Source organism: Myxine glutinosa, chromosome 4, assembly GCF_964187855.1.
Source record: "Myxine glutinosa chromosome 4, kmMyxGlut1.1, whole genome shotgun sequence".
Classification (NCBI taxonomy): Eukaryota; Metazoa; Chordata; class Myxini; order Myxiniformes; family Myxinidae; genus Myxine; species Myxine glutinosa.
This window is the reverse complement of record NC_136264.1, coordinates 32,583,823-32,607,658: the sequence shown is the minus strand read 5'-3', so window position 1 is coordinate 32,607,658 and position 23,836 is coordinate 32,583,823. Positions and strand designations below refer to the sequence as shown.

Sequence of the window (23,836 nt, the reverse complement as noted above, 5' to 3'; positions counted from 1 at the left end):
GGAGTGGAGGAATGGTTGATCAGAGTCGCGATGGCAATGTACAAAAGAGCGCGCACAGCTGTAAGGATGAAGGACGGGAACAGTGGTGAGTTTGAGGTGAAGGTGGGAGTGCATCAGGGGTCGGTACTAAGTCCACTACTATTTGTAGCTGTGGTGGAGGTGCTGGCTCAGAACGTAAAGGAGGGTTTATCGTGGGAGTTGTTGTATGCAGATGATCTGGTGTTGATTGCGGAAAGTATGGATGGACTGAAGGAAAAGATGAACAAGTGGAAGGAATGTATCGAGACAAAAGGTCTGAAGGTGAATATCGGAAAGACGAAGGTGATGGCAAGTGGTAAAGCATGTGGTGAGGTGGAAAGAACTGGGAAGTGGCCATGTGCTGTGTGCAGGAAGGGTGTCGGAGTGAACTCCATTCAATGTACAATGTGCGCTGAGTGGGTTCATCAAAAATGTAAGGGTCTGAGAGGGTCATTAACCAGTGTGGCAGCGACATTCAAATGTAAGGTGTGCACAGAGGGGGCTGTAGATGGAGGAAATGTTGAGTTGGATCTTGGAGACGGCGTGAAGCTGGAAGGTGTGAAAACATTTTGCTACCTCGGAGACATGCTGAATGGAGATGGTGGCTCAGACTCGGCAATGGTTGCTGGAGTGAGATGTGCATGGAAGAAGTTTCGGGAACTGAGTGGCGTGCTGATGGGGAGGGGAGTGTCGTTGAAGCTGAAGGGAAAGGTGTATGCTGCATGTGTGAGAAGTGTTATGATTTATGGGAGCGAGACATGGCTAATGAACGTAGAGCAGCAACGAAGGCTGGAAACGGTGGAAATGTGAATGGTTCGTTGGATGTGCGGAGTATCGTTGAGAGAGAGGAAGACAAATGATGAATTGCGAAAGATGATGGGAATGGAGCCTGTGATTGATGCTGTGAAGAGGAACAGGTTAAGATGGTTTGGTCATGTGTTGAGGAAGGATGAAAGTGACTGGTTGATAAGAGTGATGGAAATGAATGTCGAAGGAAGTTGAGGACGGGGAAGACTGAGAAAGACTCGGCTCAAGATGGTGGAAGAATAAATGCGGGCAAGGGGGTTAACAAGGAGAAATGCAGAAAATAGGGCAAAATGGAGAAGATTGTCATGGGGCTAACCCCCGCTCTAACCCCCGCTCCTGTCTAACCCCCGCTCTTGCAGGGAAAATGGCCTTGAAATGCATGTTGTTGTATTGAAAGTTCCCAAGAGCACAGTGTCCTCCATAATTCTTAAATGGAAGAGTTTGGAACAACCAGGACTCTTCCGAGAGCTGGAAGCCCGGTCAAACTGAGCAATCGGGGGAGAAGGGCCTTGGTAAGAGAGGTGACCAAGAACCCGATGGTCACTCTGGCTGAGCTACAGAGATCCTGCGTGAAGATGGGAGAAACTTCCAGAAGGACAACCATCTCTGCAACACTCCACCGATCTGGGCTTTATGGCAGAGTGGCCAGACGGAAGCCAAACAGTTCAATCTCGGTTTCATCAGACCACAGAATCTTGTTTCTCACAGTCTGAGAGTCCTTCAGGTGCTTTTTTCCAAACTCCAAGCGGGCTTTCATGTGTCTTTCACTGAGGAGAGGCTTCCGTCTGGCCACTCTGCCATAAAGCCCAGATCGTTGGAGTGTTGCAGTGATGGTTGTACTTCTGGAAGTTTCTCCCATCTCCACACAGGATCTCTGGAGCTCAGCCAGAGTGACCATCGGGTTCTTGGTCACCTCTCTTACCAAGGCCCTTCTCCCCCAATTGCTCAGTTTGGCCGGGCGACCAGCTCTCGGAAGAGTCCTGGTTGTTCCAAACTTCTTCCATTCAAGAATTATGGAGGCCACTGTGCTCTTGGGAACCTTCAATGCAGCAGAAATTTTTTTGTAGGCTTCCCCAGATCTGTGCCTCGACACAATCCTGTCTCTGCGCTCTGCAGGCAGTTCCTTTGACCTCATGGCTTGGTTTTTGCTCTGATATGCATCAGCTGTGAGACCTTATATAGACAGGTGTGTGCCTTTCCAAATCATGTCCAATCAATAGAATTTACCACAGGTGGACTCCAATCAAGGTGTAGAAACATCTCTAAGATGATCAAGAGAAATGGGAGGCACCTGAGCTAAATTTCAAGTGTCATAGCAAAGGGTATGAATACTTATGTCAATGTGATATTTCAGTTTTTTCTTTTTAATAAATTTGCAAAATTTTCTAAAATCCGATTTTCTCTTTGTCATTATAGGGTATTGAGTGTACATTGATGAGGGAAAAAATGAATTTAAACGATTTCAGCATAAGGCTGCAACATAACAAAATGTGAAAAAAGTGAAGGGGTCTGAATACTTTCTGAATGCACTGTATATATGCATATATATATATATATTTATATATGATGTCCCTCTCAACAAGGGTACGATGTAATTGTAATGAGAAAAGTTATTAAGGAGTCCACAACACACTTTTCTCCACATCAGTCCATATGCATTGAATTAATAATGATTACAGCATTTTTTTTTTTATCTCAATGTCCATTTTTGTTTTCTTTCCCAGTGCTATTTGTTTCAAAGCTGGATCGGTTACTTGGTGGCCTGATGGGTTGTACTATTAGCAATGCCGAGGAGAGGGAGGCGGCGGAGCAATCACGCAACATCGACCGTTCTCTGCGCCAAGACCATGTTCGAGCCTTGAGAGAAATCAAGCTGCTACTCCTTGGTAATGTGCACAGCCAACAAAACACCATCAAGTATTCAGAAGTCTAAAGACAAAAAGGGAAAAGATTGCCCTGGCTAAGCATGAACAAGATATGGGAACATTTGGATTGGATGGATGGGTTGTTTGGCTGGACATAAGTAGACAATCGACACATTAACATGGTTCGAGTATAAGGAATTTGGGTCCGGAATTCCAGCATAATGCCCCATTGGCTCAGGTTATTTTAGTTATTTGTTTTGATTCATGGTCACTGAATTGTGTGCGTTCACGTTCTGCACTTGGTTGTCTTTTTTCTTTTTTCTTTTTGTATACAAGATCGAGGCTCGTGTAAGAGCTAACATCAATCACAAAAAGACAAACTGACACATAAAACATAAGAAAAAGGGAGCGGGAGACAAGATGGGGAGAGAGAGGGAAGCACACAAGCAGAACATTTGAGAGCAGGGACATCGGGAGATCTGTGGGAGGGAGAGTGCTTGCGGGGAGGAGGCACTGGAAGGGGGGAGCGTGGGGGGGGGGGGGGGGGAGTAAACCATACATTTTGAATGTCCCCATCAGTTTTGCACAAAATATTTGCATTAATAACAATTTTGCATTTACTCGGTGGCGGAAGTTATGTTTTCACCCATGTTTGTCTGCTAAATTTGTCTGTCTGTCTGTTTGTCTGTGAGCAGGATATCTCAAAAAGTTATCCATGGATTCAGACGAAAAGCGGTGGACAGGTCGGGTGTGTGACGAGGAAAAATTGATGAGATTTTGGTCAATATCCAGATCTGGATCCGAGTGTTTTTAAAAGTGATTCTTCACCATTGAGAGATTGGGCCAAAAACTATAAACATCGCGATATCTCAAAAATTTATGGACGGATTTTGGACGAAAGTTGCTGGATGATCTGTGTGGGTGACAAGGACAAGCTGATTAGATTTTGGTTCAGGTACTGATGCAGATCTGGCCTATCAGTGGGACACAAAATGTAAAATGTTCAACTAGGTGGAGTTATGCACTTCACCGAGTGCCCTTCTAGTTAGCCCGTCACCTGCATCGCAGGACATGGGGTTTTGCAATCACTTCTGTCTGTCTGTGTATGTGTGTGTATGTGTATCATTAATTTTGTCATTAAAAGCGTCTTTGGAAAACGCCATGATAAATGATCATCTTTGGAAATATGCCACGATAAAGCTAATTTAACATTTATATACACCTCAACATGCAACCCCATTGACGGCAATGGCGGGCAAACTCGCTCAGGCCGTATATCTAGGCCGTAACTTTTTTACCATTTGAGCTATTGTCATCAAATTTTCAGCAAAGCTTTATTATGATAATATGGAGAAGTCAAATTAATAATGTCGTTAAAAGGTCAAAAGGGCAAAGGTCAGCATCATATAAAATTGCCAATGTTCAGCCAATTGACCTGAAATTTAATTAAGTTGCATATTGCGTCACTGAATTGGATCACCAAACAAAAGCTAGACGCCAATTGTTTTTTTAGATCAAAAGAGCAATGGTCAAGGTTGTATAAAATCATCAATTTTCATCCAAATGACCTGTAATTTTAAGAATTTGCAGTTCCCAGAATTGGTTCCCCAATCAAAAGCTAGAAGCGGCTTTTTTTTAGTCTAAAGCTCAAAGGTCAAGGCTGCATGAAATCCTAAAAAAAAAATTAAAACTGTTTTCGTTATTTTGAGCGTACGGAAGAAGAAGAAGACTTCGGAAGACAAGCGGACGCAGACGGGCTTTGCATTTTCAGATGCTTTCTCATTGTTTTTGTGATGACACTCTCCTAGAGATAATTCATAAATACGATTGGTAAAGGAGTTAGATGTTGACATTGGAAGGAGACTTGGAGACGACGTCACGCATTTTCGAAGCTGCACACGGTCTCCACGTTTTCAAAGTTGTCATTGTTCACAATTGTATTTTGTCGAAACTGCATTTATCTTTCGTTGTATGAACCTATAGTGTGCCCCTTGGAAGTTTCTCGGTGTTTATCTTTCATAAATTAATCGTTTCTGTTTGCCGTGCGTGTGCGGCCTTGCCTCAGGCTTCCCCCGTCGAAGTTTGTTCCTTCCTTCGCTGTTTTTGCTAGGTTTTTTGATTTTCCCTTCTCCCCCGAACTTCACCGAACATCTACTCTTTGTCTAACGTTGTAACCCCCACCCCCCCTCACCCCCCCCCCCCAAAAACAAACTTTTATTTCCCTTTCTCCTCGGGTGCTTTTGTCCCATTGTGCGCCTCTGTCCACGTGCACTGTCCTGCCCCGCCCCCATTATCGCATTGCCTTCCACCTTTTGCCCTGTTCAAGTGACTCGCGGTTGTCCCTCAAGACCCTCTCCCCATTAGTATCTTTGTGAATATAAGACTGTTCTTCACGGTTCTGTTTAAACATGTTTAAACTTTCCCCTGCAGTGTCTTATTCAGTGGTTTATTACAACACGCTGTTTTTCTTCCTATTTAAAAGGCTCCTTTCAATTTCCTCTTCAACTCATTCCATTTCAAAAAAATATTCAATCTCTTATAATTCTTTCTCACTACATGCTCTAAATTCTCATTCATTCCACCCTTCCTCCATCGTTCTTAAACGGATCGCTAACTTGAAAATCACAATAAACCCAATTTGTTATAAATGTTCATCTTTCATGAATCATCCACTTTCTAAACTCCCCCCTTGCCCCTCCCCTCCTAAACTCCCCCCTTGCCCCTCCCCTCCAAATCCCCCCCTTGCCCCTACCCTCCTAAACTCCCCCCTTGCCCCTTTCCTCCAAATCTCCCCCCTTGCCCCCTCCCCTTCAAATCTCCCCCCCAACCATCCCTCCCAAATTCTCCCTCCTCCCACCTCCTTCTCAAAACTGCCTCCTCCCCACTTCGTCTCCCTTCTATCTCACACCTCCACCTCCCCCAACATTCTACATTCCTCTGCCCCCCCTCAAACAACCCCTCACTGTGCCTCATCCCATCACCATCAAACCTTTCGTCCTCCTCATCCTTCCCTTTCTTGTAACTCTTCTGTAATCTCTGACACACTATCAACTGCTCTTCCTACCTCCCCCTCTCATCCTTCATCTGACCCTACCCCTCCCCTCCCCTGTCCTGCACCCGATGCTCCCCCTCTCTCCTCATTCACGGTATGGACCTCAAACATCCGGGGCCTTTGCTCAAACCTGATTGATCTCTCCATTCAGGTTGCTTCTGACAATCCAGACTTAATCTGCTTAACAGAAACTTTCCTCCTTCAAGATGCTCTGATTCCTTAATATCTCTTCCTGGTTACTCCCTCCTCCGGTATGATAGACCTGAGCCTCGTCCTGGTGGTGGGGTGGCTATCTTTATCAAAAACTCTCTTCCTCACTCTCCTTGCACTGCCCTCTCTCCACCCCACCACAGGAGTACCTCTGGCTACGGCTTCCTCTCCACTCCCACCTTTTGTTCATATGTGTTCTGTACCATCCTCCAAACAGTGATGACTCCATTTGCATTTCGCTGTCGGACAACATGGACCAACTTCTATCAACTCATCCAAACCCTCTCTTCCTCATATGTGGCGACTTCAACTGTCATCATGGCAGCTGTCTGGGTGTGGGTTCCTCTCTCACCAGCCATGGCACCTCAGCAAAGGACTTCTGCGACTCATTGGGACTGACACAATCTGTCAATTTCCCGACCCAGATCGCAGTCAATGGAGTATCTTCTCTTCTGGACTTGGTTATGACAAACTTCCCTGCAAATGTCTGCTGCTCTTCCTCTGCTCCAATCGGTTCTTCTGATCATGTGCTTGTGAAAGTGGACATCTCTCTGGCCATTCTCAGAGAGCCTCCGACGAGTCTGGCATTTCACTCAGGCTGACTGGCACGGTCTGCAAGTAGCCACCAATCATCTGGACTGGTCTCCCATCTCTACTGCCTCTGACATCAATTCTTCCTGGGAATTCTTCCAAAGCAAACTGCTCTCTCTCATGCACAGATTTATCCCATCTCGTCTTCAGTTGTCTTACCCTTCCTCTCATCCATGGTACACTGAATCTTGTGGTGAGGCAGTTGCCCTGAAACAACTTGCCTTTGCATCTTGGAAGGCAAATCCAACTGAAGGCAATCTCATTTCCTTCCACCAAGCTCGGAACAAGTGTGTGTCCACCCTCAGGAGTGCCAGGAAGCACTATCTCTCCACACTCAAGATTGAACTCTCAAACCTGTCTCCTTCCTCCAAATCCTGGTGGTGTCTGGTCAAATCCGTTTCTGGTGTTTGTTGCCCCTCCATCCCCTCCCTTACCTCAAATGGCTACACAGTTGACACCGCACGTGACAAAGTCGAATGCCTCAACTCTGTGTTTGCCTCAAAATCTTGTGTCCCAAACCCATCTCTCTCTGTTCCTACCTTTCCCAATCGAACCCAACTGCTCCTGGACTCTGTGTCCTTCTCTCCTGACAAGGTGGAGAAGTTTTTGTCAAACCTCGACTCTGATTCTGCGACTGGACCAGACGGCATCAGCCCACGGGTCCTAAAATCCTGCTCTGCCGCTCTATCTCACCCTCTCTCTGTTCTTTTCACCCTCTCTTTTGCTCAAGGTCATCTGCCAACATCTTTGAAATCAGCAAAGATTTCTGTTTTACACAAACTGGTGCAAAAACAGATCCTTGCAACTACAGACCAATCAGCCTGCTTCCAATTATCAGCAAAGTCATGGAATCCATCATTGCTTCGGATATCAAATCCTTCCTCTTCTCCAATGGCTTGATCTCTGATCATCAATTTGGATTCAGACCAGGTCATTCTACTCTGGACATGTTGCTTCTGCTGTCTCAACAATGGATGGAGGTCCTCAATGCCAAACAGGAAATTAGAGCTGTCTCCCTTGACATATCACGTGCCTTCGATACGGTCTGGCACTCAGCTCTGCTCACCAAACTTTCCTATGGTATCCATGGAAATCTCCACTCATGGCTTGCGGACTTCCTCTCTGGTCGTAGGCAACGTGTGGCCCTGAATGGATTTCTCTCATCTCCCCTTCCTGTTCTGGCTGGAGTTCCCCAAGGTAGTGTTCTGGGCACTGTGCTATTTCTGGTCCTCATCAATGATCTCTGACTCTCTGGAAAATCCTCTCTATCTCTTTGCTGATGACTCCACTCTCTGCCGCTCCATTCCTCATCCCTCAGATCGGCAGTCTGCAGCCTCCTCACTCTCTGCAGACCTGGACAAAATCACAGACTGGTCAAACAAGTGGAATATGTCGTTCAATCCTGACAAATCTCACACTCTTACTATGTCACTCTGAAAAGACTGACTTTAAAACCCTCCCATCTACTTTCTCAACAATCATCTCCAAGAAGTTCTGGCGCTCAAGCTTTTGGGTCTTACTATCTGCCATGATCTTTCTTGGGAAACCACATTTTCAAGCTGGCCTCCAAAGCCAGTCGCCGACTGGGCATCCTCCGTCGTGCGAAGTCCTTCCTTGGCACACCTGAGCTCCTCACCACATACAACGCTTTCATCCGCAGCTCAATGGAATTCTGTTCCCCCCCCCCCCCCCCCCCTCTAGGCCGGTGCTCCTGCCTCACACCTAGCTCGGCTTCACGCTGTTGAAACCAAAGCTTTCAGAATCATTGGAATCTCCTGCGATGAAGCTAACTCTGAGGGCCTTTCTCTCTCTCTCACCGCAGGCAGGTTGGTGGTCTTTCTGTCTTCTACCGACTCCTCTCCGTCTTGCTCCCCCAGCTGTGTTTTATGTGTCGGTTTCACTTTTTGTGTGATTAATGTTTGCTCTTTCAAGAGCCTCGATCTTGTATACCAAAAAAAGAAAAAGAAAAAAAAAAAGACTAATGAGATAATTATGGACAATTGAGAAATCTTGCCTGTCTCCCAGATATTCACAAACTTAACAAAACGCTCCGGTATTGTCTTTGACAATGCAGGCTCATTAGTTTGTCATCGTAATTTGAGCACAAAGTAAACTTTTCTAACTGTCAGAAAGTTGGCTTCGGCACAGTTTCCTGTATAATATGCAATAAAACGAATAATTTTCTTTGTTTGTCCAAGGGACACTAAATAGATGTATTATTTGTAGGATTTTCAATTCACTCTACTTGTGCCACAGAATGTAAGGAACTTTCACTTGGGCTGAGTGCGTTGTGCGCAACAATTGACCTTGGCGAATAAGACTTTTAAAAGAGAAAGATGTCTTTATCAAGTCTGACAATCATGGGAAAAGGTTTTTAAAGGTGGTTATAGGAAGTCACGTGTTCGTGTTTCAATACCAAGTTTCCTTTGTGAAAATTGTAGTTTCTCGTGCAGATGTTACTTGTTGCAACTTTTGTTGGGAAATCTTTGAAACAACCCCTGTGGTTCTTGTTTTTGTTTCCTTCACTTCGACAAAGCAAAACCTGTTTTAAAATGTTTTTCCACATTTCCATGAGGATGTGTCATTGTGTCATCATGTACTCAGTATACTTTATTTTATATGATCACATCAGCTTCACCGGTTTGTAACTGATTACATCTGTGACTGCGCTCTTAACCGAGTTTTTTTGTTAGGGTTAGGGTTAGGGTTATGGTTATGGTTATGGTTATGGTTATGGTTAGGGTTAGGGTTAGGGTTAGGGTTAGTTGTTAGGGTTAGTTGTTAGGGTTAGGGTTAGGGTTGGGGTTAGTTGTTAGGGTTATGGTTATGGTTATGGTTATGGTTATGGTTAGGGTTAGAGTTAGAGTTAGGGTTAGGGTTAGGGTTAGTTGTTAGGGTTAGGGTTAGGGTTAGAGTTAGGGTTAGCTAACTGTATTTATAAAGTATAAAGCTAACTTAAGTTAGCTAACTTAATTACTTAAGTTAAGTTAATAAGTAATTAACTGTGTTAATAAGTAAGTTAAGTTAATAAGTTAATAACTTAAGTTAATAAGTTAGCTAACTGTATTTATAAAGCTAACTGTATTAGCTATCTTGTATAAAGACTTTTTGCTAATTGTATTCAAACTGCCAGAAACCTGTCTTGTGGTTTTGCTTCCTTCCTCCACTGTTGAGTAACACATTAGAAATGTTCCTCATTTGCTCCTACTGAAGCCGCAGTACACTGTCTTCCTTGAACAATACACAATCCACAAATAGATACATGTGCTTCACTCCCTTCCACCAGCATTAACACATGAAATTTTCAGTTTTGCTCGGAAAAGTTCTCACTTGTTATTGGTGAAATATGTTGACCAATACCGGACTTTTGAAATGACATATGAATGCTATACAGTGCACGCGCTGTATGTGTACACCGACTGTACACTGACTCGGTTCTGCTCACCGGGCACGTTTAACCTGCCGTTGCTAGCGCGAAAACTGATTTAAATAATCTTTTGAACGTAACTTTTAGAATTTCGATTAAAGAGGGGCAATTTCAAAATGGTTAACCGAAATGCAAGTCGGACTCGTGAAAATGTAGAAATACGAGAAATATCCGTGGATGAGGGGTGGCGGGTTCCTATACTTTCCTGTTAACACAAACGAGTGGTGGCAGTGGGTATAACACAGATACAGATACACATGCACACATGAGGTGGATACTTTGAGACATGGTAGGTCTTCGTTCCATCTCATGAAACCCACCCATGTGTGGAGATAGCAGTCAACTACAGCAACTTGCACACACACACACACACACACACACACACACACACACACACACACACACACACACACACACACACACAAACAAAGTTCACCCTAAACAAGGTTGAAAGCAACTAGTTTGTAAAGGCCTACAAAGAAAAAGAAGAGTAAAAACTGGTAAAACCTCCACCTAGTCCTGCAACAAAGAAACCTCTTCACACGACCACTGCACAGGAGGGGGTAACTGTAGGCCAGGTGGTAAAATTAATTTTCCTACCCCCATTGGTGTTTTAGGAGACACCATCTCCATACTTCCAAAAGGATCTGATCTGCCATTTGTCAGGTGTTGTTTTTAGTCCCGGCAGGTGTGTCAGTCAACATCACCTCCCTACTAACAAAGCAATCCCGAGAAAATACAGTTATATTGAACACAGATACACACACACACACACACACACACACACACACACACACTCAAACACACAAACATTTTTTGTCTTTTCTAGGGACAACCATTACTCAACGAAAGATGTAGGGATGGTTTCACATGATCATTTCTTGTGATCATCCCTACGTTGTTTACGTTTTGGAATCAGATCTCTACATCCTTTTGCATTTCAAAAAATGTTTTTATTATTTGTTTACATAGATTCTGCATCACATTTATGAAAATAAAAAGTTCCCTTTTATTACCCCTTTCTTCAGGTGCGGGGGAATCAGGAAAAAGTACAATTGTGAAGCAAATGAAGTGAGTAGACCATTTTGGACCCTTCTGGGGGCTATACAAAGAGTCTGTTTCACACCATTATGATGTCATTTTGTAATGTCATGAAGGCATGATGCTTGTTAATGTCTGATATCAAATCGGCACCCTAATGGGTTTCCACGAGGACTTTATCAAATGGGAGATGATTCAGCAATTTGTTGTTGTTGTTGTTGTTGTTGTTGTTGTTGTTGTATAGCCCCAGACAGTTCTCTCGAAAAAGCCCGCGACATGGAGGCAGCCGATTGATGTCCCAGGAGCGGCCCATAGATCCCTCACGTCCAGGATGGTGTACCCCCGCCAATACAAGTTGGCTAGACCCCACGATTAAGCAGTCCCCAAAGTGGACAGTCAAATTGTTCACAAATTTCACATTCTACGTGGCACAAAAACGGAAACTACAAATATTTACCTTGAAATAGTTTTCTGTAAAAGTGAAAATTAAGCTGGAAATCAGCAAAATGTGCAAACCAGAATGAGAAAACAAAATGTTGTAGCGGTTACCACTGGATGCACACAATCGCCTTGCACCGGCCAGAACACCGCCAGACGCGCCTCTCCCGGGCATGCCCGGACTCACTGTTCCCGGGCACGCCCGAACCTCCCAGGCACGCCCGGTCTCGTCTTTCCCGGGCATGCCCGCTCTCGCCTTTCCAGGGCTCGCCCAGAGCGTCCGGGCATGCCCGCTATCGCCTTTCCAGGGCTCGCCCAGAGCGTCCGGGCATGCCCGCTCTCACCTTTCCAGTGCTCGTCCAGAGCGCCCGGGCACGCCCAGCCTCGACTTGCCAGGCCGCAGCCAAACACGCCCGGGCAGGTCCAGACTCACCTTTCCAAGGCTCGCCCTTGACACCCGGGCATGCCCGGTATAGCTTTTGCCGGGCAAACTTCCCGACATAAATGTGTATATATATTGCTGCCCGATAAACGGGCTTTTGTCAGAATACCTGAGCTGTTTTGTTTCAATAAAGCAACTCGGACGAATTCCGTCTTTGGTCACGTCAATTCTTTCGACTCGCGTTGGAGCGCAGCTCCTTCACTGGTGACCTACCGACATGGACACGGCAGTGACTCTTAAACTGCCTACCTTCTGGGAGGCTCACGCGGCTGTTTGGTTCGCCCAGGCGGACTCCCAGTTCGCCCTGCGAGGCATCACCGCGGACGACACCCGCTTCCACCACGTCGTGGCAGCGCTCGGTTCCGCCACCGCGGCCCGCGCCCTGAGCCTCCTCGAGCACCCGCCGGCTGCCGACAAGTATGACGCGCTGAAGACGCTCTTCCCCGACGCTTTCGCCCTCTCACCGGCGGCACGCGCACGGCGCCTGCTCGACCTGCCCGAGCTCGGCGACACGCGCCCGTCCGAGCGCATGGACTATATGCTCTCGTTGCTCGGTGAGCACTCTCCGGATTTTCTGTTCCGCGAGTTGTTCCTTCGCCAGCTGCCTCACCCGGTACGCCTCGCCCTGGCTGGCACGTCGATCACCGATCCCCGCGCCCTCGCCAGGGAAGCCGATAAGATCTCCTCGGCGGGCCAACACATCGGCGCGGCTACCTGGAGCCTGCCGCCGTCCGAGGCGACGCCCACGACGCCCGAGCGCCCTGCGCGGTTGGAGGCCGAACTGCCGGTGAAACTGGCGGCTGCCACGCCGCACCGACCGCTTCCGACACGACGGCCGGGGCCTCCACCTGACCAGGCGTGGTGTTATTACCACGCCAGGTTCGGACACAAGGCTCGGACGTGCCGACCCCCGTGCACTTTCGGCAAGTCGGGAAACGGCCGGGCCGGCGTTCATTCCCAGCCATGAGCGCCGGCCACTCGGGCAACTTGCTTTTTATTCAGGACAAAGCGTCCGGGCGGCGTTTCCTTTGTGACACCGGCGCCCAACTGGGCGTCATACCCGCCTCCGAGCAGGACAGGCGGGACGCCGTTTGCGGACCCTCTTTGGTCACTGCTAATGGCTCGGCCATACGCACTTTCAGCCCGCGCAACGTCACCCTCTGCTTCGGCAGCCAGCGCTTTCAGTGGACCTTTGTGACCGCCTGCGTCCCCATGGCTTTGCTGGGCGCCGACTTCCTCTGCGCGCACGGGCTGCTGGTCGACGTCAAACGTCGTCGCCTTGTCAATGCCGAGACCTTCAGCTCCCCGGCGTGCACGATGAGCAGCTCCCCGCCGACCGAACTGGCGTGCGCCCTCCCGACGGCGAACGAGTTCGCTCGCCTGCTCGCGGAATTCCCGGCCCTCACACGGCCGACGTTTTCGGCCGTCGCAGTGCGGCATGGGATCGAGCACCACATACCCACTACGGGCCCGCCGGTCTACGCCAGGGCCCGCCACCTCGACCCGGCCAAGCTCGCCGTGGCAAAGGCCGAGTTCGACGCGTTGGAGCACCTCGGCATCGTGCGGCGCTCCAATAGCGCGTGGGCCTCACCACTGCACATCGTGCCAAAGCCGGGGGGCGGATGGCGCCCGTGTGGCGACTACCGCCGCCTCAACGACGCTACCACCCCCAACAGGTACCCGATCCCGCACATCCAGGACTTTTCCACCCGTTTGGCGGGATGGGTCATATTTTCCAAAATTGACCTGATACGGGGATACCACCAGGTACCTGTCTGGGCGGCCGACGTCCCGAAGACGGCCGTCATCACGCCGTTCGGCCTGTTCGAATTTTTGAGGATGCCGTTTGGCCTCAAGAACGTGGCCCAGGTGTTCCAGCTCTTAATGGACGGTGTGCTGCGCGACCTGCCATTTCTTTTCGTCTATTTGGACGACATCCTCGTCGCCAGCACGTCCCGCGCCGAGCACCTCCTCCACCTCGGAACACTGTTCGGTCGCCTCAGCGAGCACGGCTTAATTGTCAACCCGGCCAAATGCCACTTCGGCACGACGACCGTTGACTTTTTGGGCCACCGCATCACCAAGACCGGGGCCGTGCCGCTGCCGACCAAGGTCGAGGCCATCACCACGTTCCCGCGTCCCCGTTCCATCAAGGCCCTACAAGAGTTCCTCGGCATGGTGAATTTTTATCACCGATTCGTGCCCCGCGCTGCTCAGCTCATGCGGCCCCTTTACGAGGCCGTCAGGGGCAAGCGGGCCAAGCATGACATCGTTTGGTCCGCGGCCATGGACGCGGCCTTCGCGAGCGCAAAACCGGCCCTCGCCGACGCAACGCTGCTGGCTCACCCGGTGCTCAACGCGCCCATCGCCCTCACTACGGACGCCTCCAACTACGCGGTGGGCGCCGTCCATGAACAATGGGTGGACGGGGTTTGGCAGCCACTCGCTTTTTTCAGCCGGCAGCTCCGGCCGAACGAGTTAAAATACAGCACGTTCGACCGCGAGCTGCTCGGTCTATCCCTGGCCGTACGCCATTTCCGACACCTCCTGGAGGGCCGCCCGTTCACGGCTTTCGTCGACCACAAGCCGTTGGTCTACGCAATGGCCAAAGTCACGGAGCTGTGGTCGGCCCGCCAGCAGCGCCACCTCTCCGCCGTGTCGGAATTCACCACGGACATCCGGCACGTCGCCGGCAAAGACAACGCTGTGGCCGACTGTCTTTCTCGGGCCAGCGCGAACGCGGTCCACCTCAGCGTGGACTTCGCGCTCATGGCGGCCGACCAGACCACCGACACCTCGGTGCAGGCCCTCTGGGCCGTGGACACGGGCCTCCACCTGGCCGACATCCCCTTCGCGGGCACCGTCCTGCTCTGCGACGTCTCCCAGGGCCAGCCTCGCCCCATCGTGCCCGTTTCCTGGCAGCGCCGCATCTTCGCCTCCATCCACGGCCTTTCTCACCCGGGCCGGAAAGCTTCTCAGAAGCTGGTGTCGGCGCGTTTCGTCTGGCACGGCCTTCGACGGAACGTCCGCGACTGGGCCAATGCCTGCACGGCCTGCCAGCGGGCCAAGGTCCACCGCCACACCCAGGCCCCGCTGGCACCTTTCACCGTGCCTGCACGGCGTTTCGACCACGTCCACGTGGACCTGGTGGGTCCCCTGCCCCCATCGCGGGGGTTCACCCACCTGCTCACCATGGTGGACAGGACCACCAGGTGGCCGGAGGCCATGCCCCTCACCTCCACCACCACCGCCGACGTAGCGCAGGCATTCATCGCCACCTGGGTCACGCGCTTCGGCGCACCGGCGGACATCTCGTCCGACCGCGGCCCACAGTTCACGTCCGAACTTTGGGGCGCGGTCGCCCACTCGTTGGGGGTCACGCTGCACCGCACCACGGCCTACCACCCCCAAGCCAACGGGTTGTGCGAGCGGTTTCACCGCTCCATGAAGGCCGCACTCATGGCCAGCCTTCAGGACGACGGTTGGACCGACCGGCTGCCGTGGGTCCTTTTGGGCCTCCGCACGGCCCCCAAGGAGGACCTCCGGGCGTCCGCCGCCGAGCTCATCTACGGCCAGCCGCTCCGCGTCCCGGGCGAGTTCGTGCACGATGCTACCAGTCCCTGGTCCGCCGCACACCAGCGCTCGGACCTCCAGGAGGCCGCCCGCCGATTTGCCCCCGTGCCAACGTCCCGCCACGGTGGCCCCCCAGTCCTACGTCCCCCCGGCGCTTCGCACAGCGGAGTACGTCTTTGTGCTTCATGATGCGCACCGGGGGCCACTCCGGCCGCCGTACGACGGGCCCTTCCGGGTCCTGCGACGGGGCGACAAGTCCTTTGTCGTCGACGTTGGCGGCCGGTCGGACCGGATCTCTGTGGACCGCCTCAAACCGGCGCACATGGACGTCGACCGACCACCACGGTTGGCCCTTCCTCCGCGGCGAGGCCGCCCCCCGTCCACAGTTCCCCCCGCTCGACCACCCACCACCACGTCGGACCCCTCCCCACGACCCTCCAGGGGTCTCTTCGGCCGGGTCATCCGGACCCCCCTTAAATTGACCCTGCCGGTGCAGGTCGATTCTGGAGGGGCGTGTGTAGCGGTTACCGCTGGATGCACACAATCGCCTTGCACCGGCCAGAACACGGCCAGACGCGCCTCTCCCGGGCATGCCCGGACTCACTGTTCCCGGGCACGCCCGAACCCCCCGGGCACGCCCGGTCTCGTCTTTCCCGGGCATGCCCGCTCTCGCCTTTCCAGGGCTCGCCCAGAGCGTCCGGGCATGCCCGCTATCGCCTTTCCAGGGCTCGCCCAGAGCGTCCGGGCATGCCCGCTATCGCCTTTCCAGGGCTCGCCTAGAGCGTCCGGGCATGCCCGCTATCGCCTTTCCAGGGCTCGCCCAGAGCGTCCGGGCATGCCCGCTCTCGCCTTTCCAGTGCTCGTCCAGAGCGCCCGGGCACGCCCAGCCTCGACTTGCCAGGCCGCAGCCAAACACGCCCGGGCAGGTCCAGACTCGCCTTTCCAAGGCTCGCCCTTGACACCCGGGCAAGCCCGGTATAGCTTTTGCCGGGCAAACTTCCCGACATAAATGTGTATATATATTGCTGCCCGATAAACGGGCTTTTGTCAGAATACCTGAGCTGTTTTGTTTCAATAAAGCAACTCGGACGAATTCCGTCTTTGGTCGCGTCAATTCTTTCGACTCGCGTTGGAGCGCAGCTCCTTCAATGTCAGACTTTCACTTGCAAAGCTACAGTTCAAGATGGCGAAGCTCCAAACATGACGTTTTATTCGTTGTTGTTTTTTAAAGTTTATTTTTTTGGTATATTAATATAACTTATATATTAATATAATGAAAGTTATATGGGGTTCGGGAAATGTTACACATTTCAGGTTTGTTACACAAATGTTACCCGACCTTTCTGAGTTGAACAAGATGTGAATCAATGTGATCTCGTGTAATAACAAACTGCGTATATAAACACAAAAAGGGAGCGCTGTCTACTGTATCGCCATGACTTGCAAAAGAAGCCTGAATAGCGCTCGCCAAGCAGTTTAAGCACCCGAGCAGCTGTTGAGATGCCTGGAGTGTCCCACAATGTCCAAATTGGACAAATGAACACTTTTTTTTAATAGTCGGAACTGCTGCTGAGATTAATTCCAGAAATTAAAATTTTTAATTCGGTTCAGCCGAAGAGATGATTCTTGATCATTGCGGAAATTAAATAAAGGCATGAACACTGGTGTTTATAAGCATTGTGATGTTTACAGGAATACAGCAATTCATAGGTATGAAGATCTGCTATCTAGGTATGAAGTGCTAGAGTGAGATGTGCATGGAAGAAGTTTCGGGAACTGAGTGGCGTGCTGATGAGGAGGGGAGTGTCGTTGAAGCTGAAGGGAAAGGTGTATGCTGCATGTGTGAGAAGTGTTATGATTTATGGGAGCGAGACATGGGTAATGAACATAGAGCAGCAACGAAGGCTGGAAAGGGTGGAAATGCGAATGGTTCGATGGATGTGCGGAGTATCGTTGAGAGAGAGGAAGACAAATGATGAATTGCGAAAGATTATGGGAATAGAGCCTGTGATTGATGCTGTGAAGAGGAACAGGTTGAGATGGTTTGGTCATGTGTTGAGGAAGGATGAAAGTGACTGGTTGAGAAGAGTGATGGAAATGAATGTAGAAGGAAGTAGAGGACGGGGAAGACCGAGAAAGACTTGGCTAAAGATGGTGGAAGAAGAAATGCGGGCAAGGGGGTTAACAAGGAGAGATGCAGAAAATAGGGCAAAATGGAGAAGATTGTCATGGGGACCGCAAGGCTAACCCCCGCTCTAGTAGGGAAAATGGCCTTAAAATGTATGTTGTTGTTGTTGTTGTTGAAGATCTGCTATCTTGCCATTCGTAGATATGAAGCTTTATTGTATAGAAACTGAAATGTTCTGAGGCAAGGCATACTTGAGTTGAGCAGACAAAATAGCGGAATTAAGATCCCCAAGCTGAGCGACCCGAATGCAAGTAAATTATCTTCAAAAGCACACCCAAACACACATGCCAGGTTTTCATTCATGCAATCCCTTGGAGGTCGAGAAGTATGCATGCAAAGTTTGAGGTTGCTAGGTTTCATGGTTTTGGAGTTATGGAGGAGCCAGACACACACACACACACACACACACACACACACACACACACACACACACACCATTTTATTATTACAGATTTATTATATAATGTGGTGCCTGTCCGTGCGTTTGTCTGTCTCCCATTTCCGGAGGCTACTTCCTGCGTCCTGCAAAGCTCCGTACGCAGATGTATGCAAATTCAACCAGAAATAGAGCATGATACCAAACGAGATACATTTTGTCAGTGGAAAACGCCATTTTCATACATTCCGAATAAGAGGGCACATGTGTTCCAATGACCATAAAATATTACTATCTTTCCAATTATATTCAAACTGGTGTCAAAATATTCATCTTTGAGTGCTCTTGCTCTCCCGACCTTTCTGAGTTGAACATTAATTAATTTCACGACAATATATCATGTTGAAGAGCATGTATATTATTGTGAGACAATGATATTTTGGTACCCACTTATTCCAAAAGTATGAAAATGGCGTTTTCCTTCTGTACCCATACTCCCCACCCAATTCAACCTTTCAATAACATCCAACAACAACCATTCAACAATCCAAACTCCATTGTTGCTCCAAGTCTCCCTCTATTCTGTCCTTCAGCTCCACTGTTGGTGTCACTCCCTCTCTACTGTTCCTTTTGTCATGTTGCATCCTGATATTGGTCCAGCTCTTCCACGAGCGTTGATTATATATCCCAAAAATAACTGTCAAAGGTTAATAAGCTAGCAACCATTGTGTAGGCTTAATGGGCCGAACGGTTCCTTGGGCGGGAAGTCATCTATTAAATATTGCAAATCGTCGTGTCTGCTCATGCGTTTGTCTGTCTTCCGTTTATGGCCGCCGCTTCCTATGCTGCGTTTGAAAAGCTGCGTATTCAGAGATAGCTCAATATTCACTTTTTTATTGTCCCTTCCAGTAATCTTTAAAAGCAACATGTGTTGTGGAATCAAACTCAGACCTCTGATAATAATTGAGGCTTTATTGAACTATTTCTCTACCCATTCCTACAACACAAGAATGCAGTTTATTAGTTCCATATAAAGGCAATCAAAGCATACATCTCTTTCTAGTTCCTTGCAAGCAAGCCTTTACGTACCTGTTAAATCTCGGTAGTCTATAGTCTATAGTAGTATAGTCTATAGTATATAGTCTCGGTAGTCTATAGCGCAGTATGCCACCTCTAGCGCACCGAATGGACACAGTGAAGGAGCCGTGCTCCCACGTCGATCGGAAGAATGGACGCGACAAAAGAGCTGGAATTCGTCCGAGTTGCTTTATTCAAACAAAACAGCTCAGGTAATCTCCCAAAAGCCCGTTTATCGGGCAGCAATATATATACACACATTATCCCGGAGCGTTTGCCCGGGAACAGCGAGAGGGGGCGTGGCCGGGCGTCCTGGCCACGGCCTGGCAAGTCGAGGGCGGGCATGCCCGGGCGTCCTGGACGAGCCCGGCATGGTGATCGCTCCGCGTCCTTGGTAGGTGCAAGGCGATTGTGAAAACCCAGCGGTAGCCGCTACACACGTCCCCCCAGAATCGACTTGCACCGGCAGGGTCAATTTGAGGGGGGTCCTGATGACCCGGCCGAAGCGAACCCTGGTGGGTCGTGGGGGGGGGGGGGGGTCCGGTGTGGTGGTGGGCGGTCGAGTGGGGGGCACCGTGGACGGGGGGCGGCCTCGCCGCGGCGGAAGGGCCAACCGTGGCGGTTGGTCGATGTCCACGTGCGCCGGCTTGAGGCGGTCCACCGCAATCCGGTCCGACCTGCCGCCGATGTCGATGACAAACGACTTGTCGTCCCGTCGCAGGACCCGGAAGGGCCCGTCGTACGGCGGCCGGAGTGGCCCCCGATGTGCGTCATGACGCACAAAAACATACCCCGCTGTGCGAAGTGCTGGGGGGACGTAGGACTGGGGGTCACCGTGGTGGGATGTTGGCACGGGGGCAAACCGTCGGGCGACCTCCTGGAGGTCCGAGCGCTGGCGAGCTGCGGACCAGGGACTGGTAGCATCGGGCACGAACTCGCCCGGGACGCGTAGCCCCTGGCCGTAGACAAGCTCGGCGGTGGATGCCCGGAGGTCCTCCTTGGGGGCCGTGTGGAGGCCCAAAAGGACCCACGGCAGCCGGTCGGCCCAACCGCCGTCCTGAAGGCCGGCCATGAGCGCGGCCTTCATGGAGTGGTGGAATCGCTCGCACAACCCGTTGGCTTGGGGGTGGTAGGCCGTAGTATGGTGGAGCTTGACCCCCAGGTTGCGGGCGACCGTGCCCCACAGCTCGGAGGTGAACTGTGGTCCGCGGTCTGACGAGATGTCCGCCGGTGCACCGAAGCGGGCGACCCAGGTGGCGATGAAAGCCTGCGCCACGTCGGCGGTGGTGGTGGAGACGAGGGGAACGGCCTCCGGCCACCTGGTGGTCCTGTCCACCATGGTGAGCAGGTGTGTGAACCCCCGTGACGGGGGGAGGGAGCCCACCAGATCCACGTTGACGTGGTCGAAACGTCGTTCGGGCACGGTGAAAGGTGCCAGCAGGGCCTGGGTGTGTCGGTGGACCTTGGCCTGTTGGCAGGCTGTGCAGGTGCTGGTCCAATCGCGGACGTCCCGTCGAAGGCCGTGCCAGACGAATCGCGCCGACACCAGCTTCTGGGAAGCTTTCCGGCCCGGGTGGGAAAGGCCGTGGAGGGAGGCGAAGATGCGGCGTTGCCAGTTAACGGGCACGATGGGGCGAGGCTGGCCTTGGGAGACGTCGCAGAGCAGGACAGTGTCCGCGAAGGGGATGTCGGCCAGGCGGAGGCCCGTGTCCGCCGCCCGGAGGGCTTGCACCGTGGTGTCGGTGGTTTGGTCCGCCGCCATATGCGCGAAGTCCACGCCGAGGTGGACCGCGTTCACGCTGGCCCGAGAAAGACAGTCGGCCACGGCGTTGTTTTTGCCGGCGACGTGCCGGATGTCCGTGGTTAACTCCGACACGGCGGAGAGGTGGCGCTGTTGGCGGGCCGACCACGGCTCCGTGACCTTGGCCATTGCGTAAACCAACGGCTTGTGGTCGACGAACGCCGTGAAGGGTCGGCCCTCCAGGAGGTGGCGGAAATGGCGAACGGCCAGGTGTAGACCGAGGAGCTCACGGTCAAACGTACTGTATTTGAGCTCGTTCGGCCAGAGCTGCCGGCTGAAAAAAGCGAGTGGCTGCCAAACCCTGTTCACCCATTCCTCATGTACGGCGCCCACCGCGTAGTCAGAGGCATCCGTGGTGAGGGCGATGGGAGCGTTGAGCACCGGGTGAGCGAGCAGTGTTGCGTCGGCGAGGGCCCGCTTTGAGCTTTGGAAGGCCGCGTCCATTGCTGCGGACCAGACAATGTCGTGCTTGGCCGGCTTGCCCCGGAGGGCTTCGTAGAGGGGCCGCATGAGTTGAGCAGCGCGGGGCACGAAGCGGTGATAGAAATTCACCATTCCCAGGAATTCCTGCAGGGCCTTTATGGAGCGGGGACGCGGAAACGTGGTGATGGCCTCGACCTTGGTTGGCAGCGGCACGGCCCCGTTCTTGGTGATGTGGTGGCCCAAAAAATCAACGGCCGTCGTGCCGAAGTGGCATTTGGCCGGGTTGACGATGAGGCCATGCTCGCTGAGGTGCCCGAACAGTGTTCGGAGGTGGAGGAGGTGCTCGGGCCGGGACGTGCTGGCGACGAGGATGTCGTCCAGGTAAACGAAGAGGAACGGCAGGTCACGCAGCACACCGTCCATCAAGCGCTGGAACGCCTGACCCGCGTTCTTGAGACCAAACGGCATCCATAGGAATTCGAATAAGCCGAACGGCATGATGACTGCCGTTTTAGGGACGTCGGCCGCCCTGACAGGTACCTGGTGATATCCCCGTATGAGGTCGATTTTTGAAAAAATGACCCGTCCCGCCAGACGGGCGGAGAAGTCTTGGATGTGCGGGATCGGATACCTGTCGGGGATGGTAGCGTCGCTAAGACGGCGGTATTCGCCACTTGGGCGCCAGCCGCCCCCTGGCTTTGGGACGATGTGGAGTGGCGAAGCCCATGCGCTATCGGAGCGCCGCACGATGCCGAGGTGTTCTAAAGCGTCGAACTCGGCTTTGGCCACGGCGAGCTTGGCTGGGTCGAGGCGGCGGGCTCTGGCGTAGACCGGCGGGCCCGTGGTTGGTATGTGGTGCTCAATCCCATGTCGTACTGCGACGGCCGAGAACGTCGGCCGCGTGAGGGCCGGGAACTCCGTGAGCAGGCGAGCAAACTCGTTCGCCGCCGGGAGGGCGCATGCCAGCTCGGTCGGAGCGGAGCTGCTCAATGTGCATACCAGGGAGCTGAAGGTTTCGGCGTTGATTAGGCGACGCCGTTGGACGTCCACCAGCAGTCCGTGTGCGCAGAGGAAGTCGGCGCCTAGCAGAGCCATGGGCACGTTTGCGGTTACAAACGTCCAAGTAAAGCGTTGGCCGCTGAAGCAGAGGGTGACGTTGCGCGGGCCGAAGGTGCGGCTGGCCGATCCGTTGGCCGCAACCAAGGAGGGGCCGCAAACCGCGGACTGCCTGTCCTGGTCAGAGGCGGGTATGACGCTCAGTTGGGCGCCGGTGTCGCACAGGAAGCGCCGTCCGGACGCTTTGTCCGTGATGAACAGTAATTTGCCCGTGTGGCCGGCGCTCATGGCTGGTAATGAACGCCGGCCCGGCCGTTTCCTGGTCTGCCGAAGGTGCACGGGGGCCGGCATGTCCGGGCCTTCTGTCCGAACCTGGCATGATAGTAACACCACGCTTGGTCAGGTGGAGGCCCTGGTCGTCGTGCTGGAGGTGGTCGGCTCGGCGTAGCGGTCACCGATTGCGTCGGCAGTTCGGTCGTCGACCGTGCCGGGTGCTCGGGCGCCATGGGTGTTGCGTCGGACGGCGGTGGGCCCCAGGTCGCTGCTGCAATGCGTTGGCCTGCCGCGGAGATCTTGTCGGCTTCCCTGGTGAGGGCACGGGGATCCGTGATCGTCGTGCTTGCCAGGGCGAGGCGTACCGGGCTAGGCAGCTGACGGAGGAACAGCTCCCGGAACAGGAATGCCGGAGAGTGCTCGCCGAGCAGCGAAAGCATGTAGTCCATTCGCTCGGACGGGTGCGTGTCGCCGAGCTCGGGCAGGTCGAGCAGGCGCCGTGCGCGTTCCGCCGATGGGAGGGTGAAAGCGTCGAGGAGGAGCTTTTTAATCGCGCCGTATTTGTCAGCGGCTGGCGGGCTCTCGAGGAGGCTCAGGGCGCGGGCCGCGGTGGCTGAACTGAGCGCTGCTACCACATGGTGGAAGCGGGTGTCGTCGGCCGTGATGCCTCGCAGGGCGAACAGGGAGTCCGCCTGTGCGAACCAAACCGCCACGTGAGCCTCCCAGAAGGTAGGCAGTTTGAGGGCAACTGCCGTGTCCATGTCGGTAGGTCACCAATGAAGGAGCCGTGCTCCCACGTCGATCGGAAGAATGGACGCGACAAAAAAGCTGGAATTCGTCCGAGTTGCTTTATTCAAACAAAACAGCTCAGGTAATCTCCCAAAAGCCCGTTTATCGGGCAGCAATATATATACACACATTATCCCGGAGCGTTTGCCCGGGAACGGCGAGAGGGGGCGTGGCCGGGCGTCCCGGCCGAGGCCTGGCAAGTTGAGCGCAGGCCTGCCCGGGCGTCCTGGACGAGCCCGGCATGGTGATCGCTCCGCGTCCTTGGTAGGTGCAAGGCGATTGTGAAAACCCAGCGGTAGCTGCTACAACAGTCTATATAAGCTCCCTGAAGGTCATCTCTTCACGTGGATAGTCTCGCCGCTCAGCTCGAGACAATACAACATATTGCA

General features: G+C 52.4%; 1 protein-coding gene across 3 annotated transcripts in view; it reads left to right on the top strand.

Moving 5' to 3' along the window:
* LOC137424579 (guanine nucleotide-binding protein G(i) subunit alpha-3) overlaps positions 1 to 23,836 on the top strand; it is a 73,869-nt gene that overhangs the window by 24,343 nt on the left and 25,690 nt on the right. For all 3 annotated transcript variants that reach the window (XM_068112175.2, XM_078775626.1, XM_068112174.2), the window contains exons 2-3: positions 2,550 to 2,711; positions 10,999 to 11,041. In XM_068112175.2, the coding sequence (XP_067968276.2) occupies positions 2,591 to 2,711; positions 10,999 to 11,041 (164 nt within the window). In that variant the 5' untranslated portion in view covers positions 2,550 to 2,590. The remainder of the gene's footprint in view (positions 1 to 2,549; positions 2,712 to 10,998; positions 11,042 to 23,836) is intronic.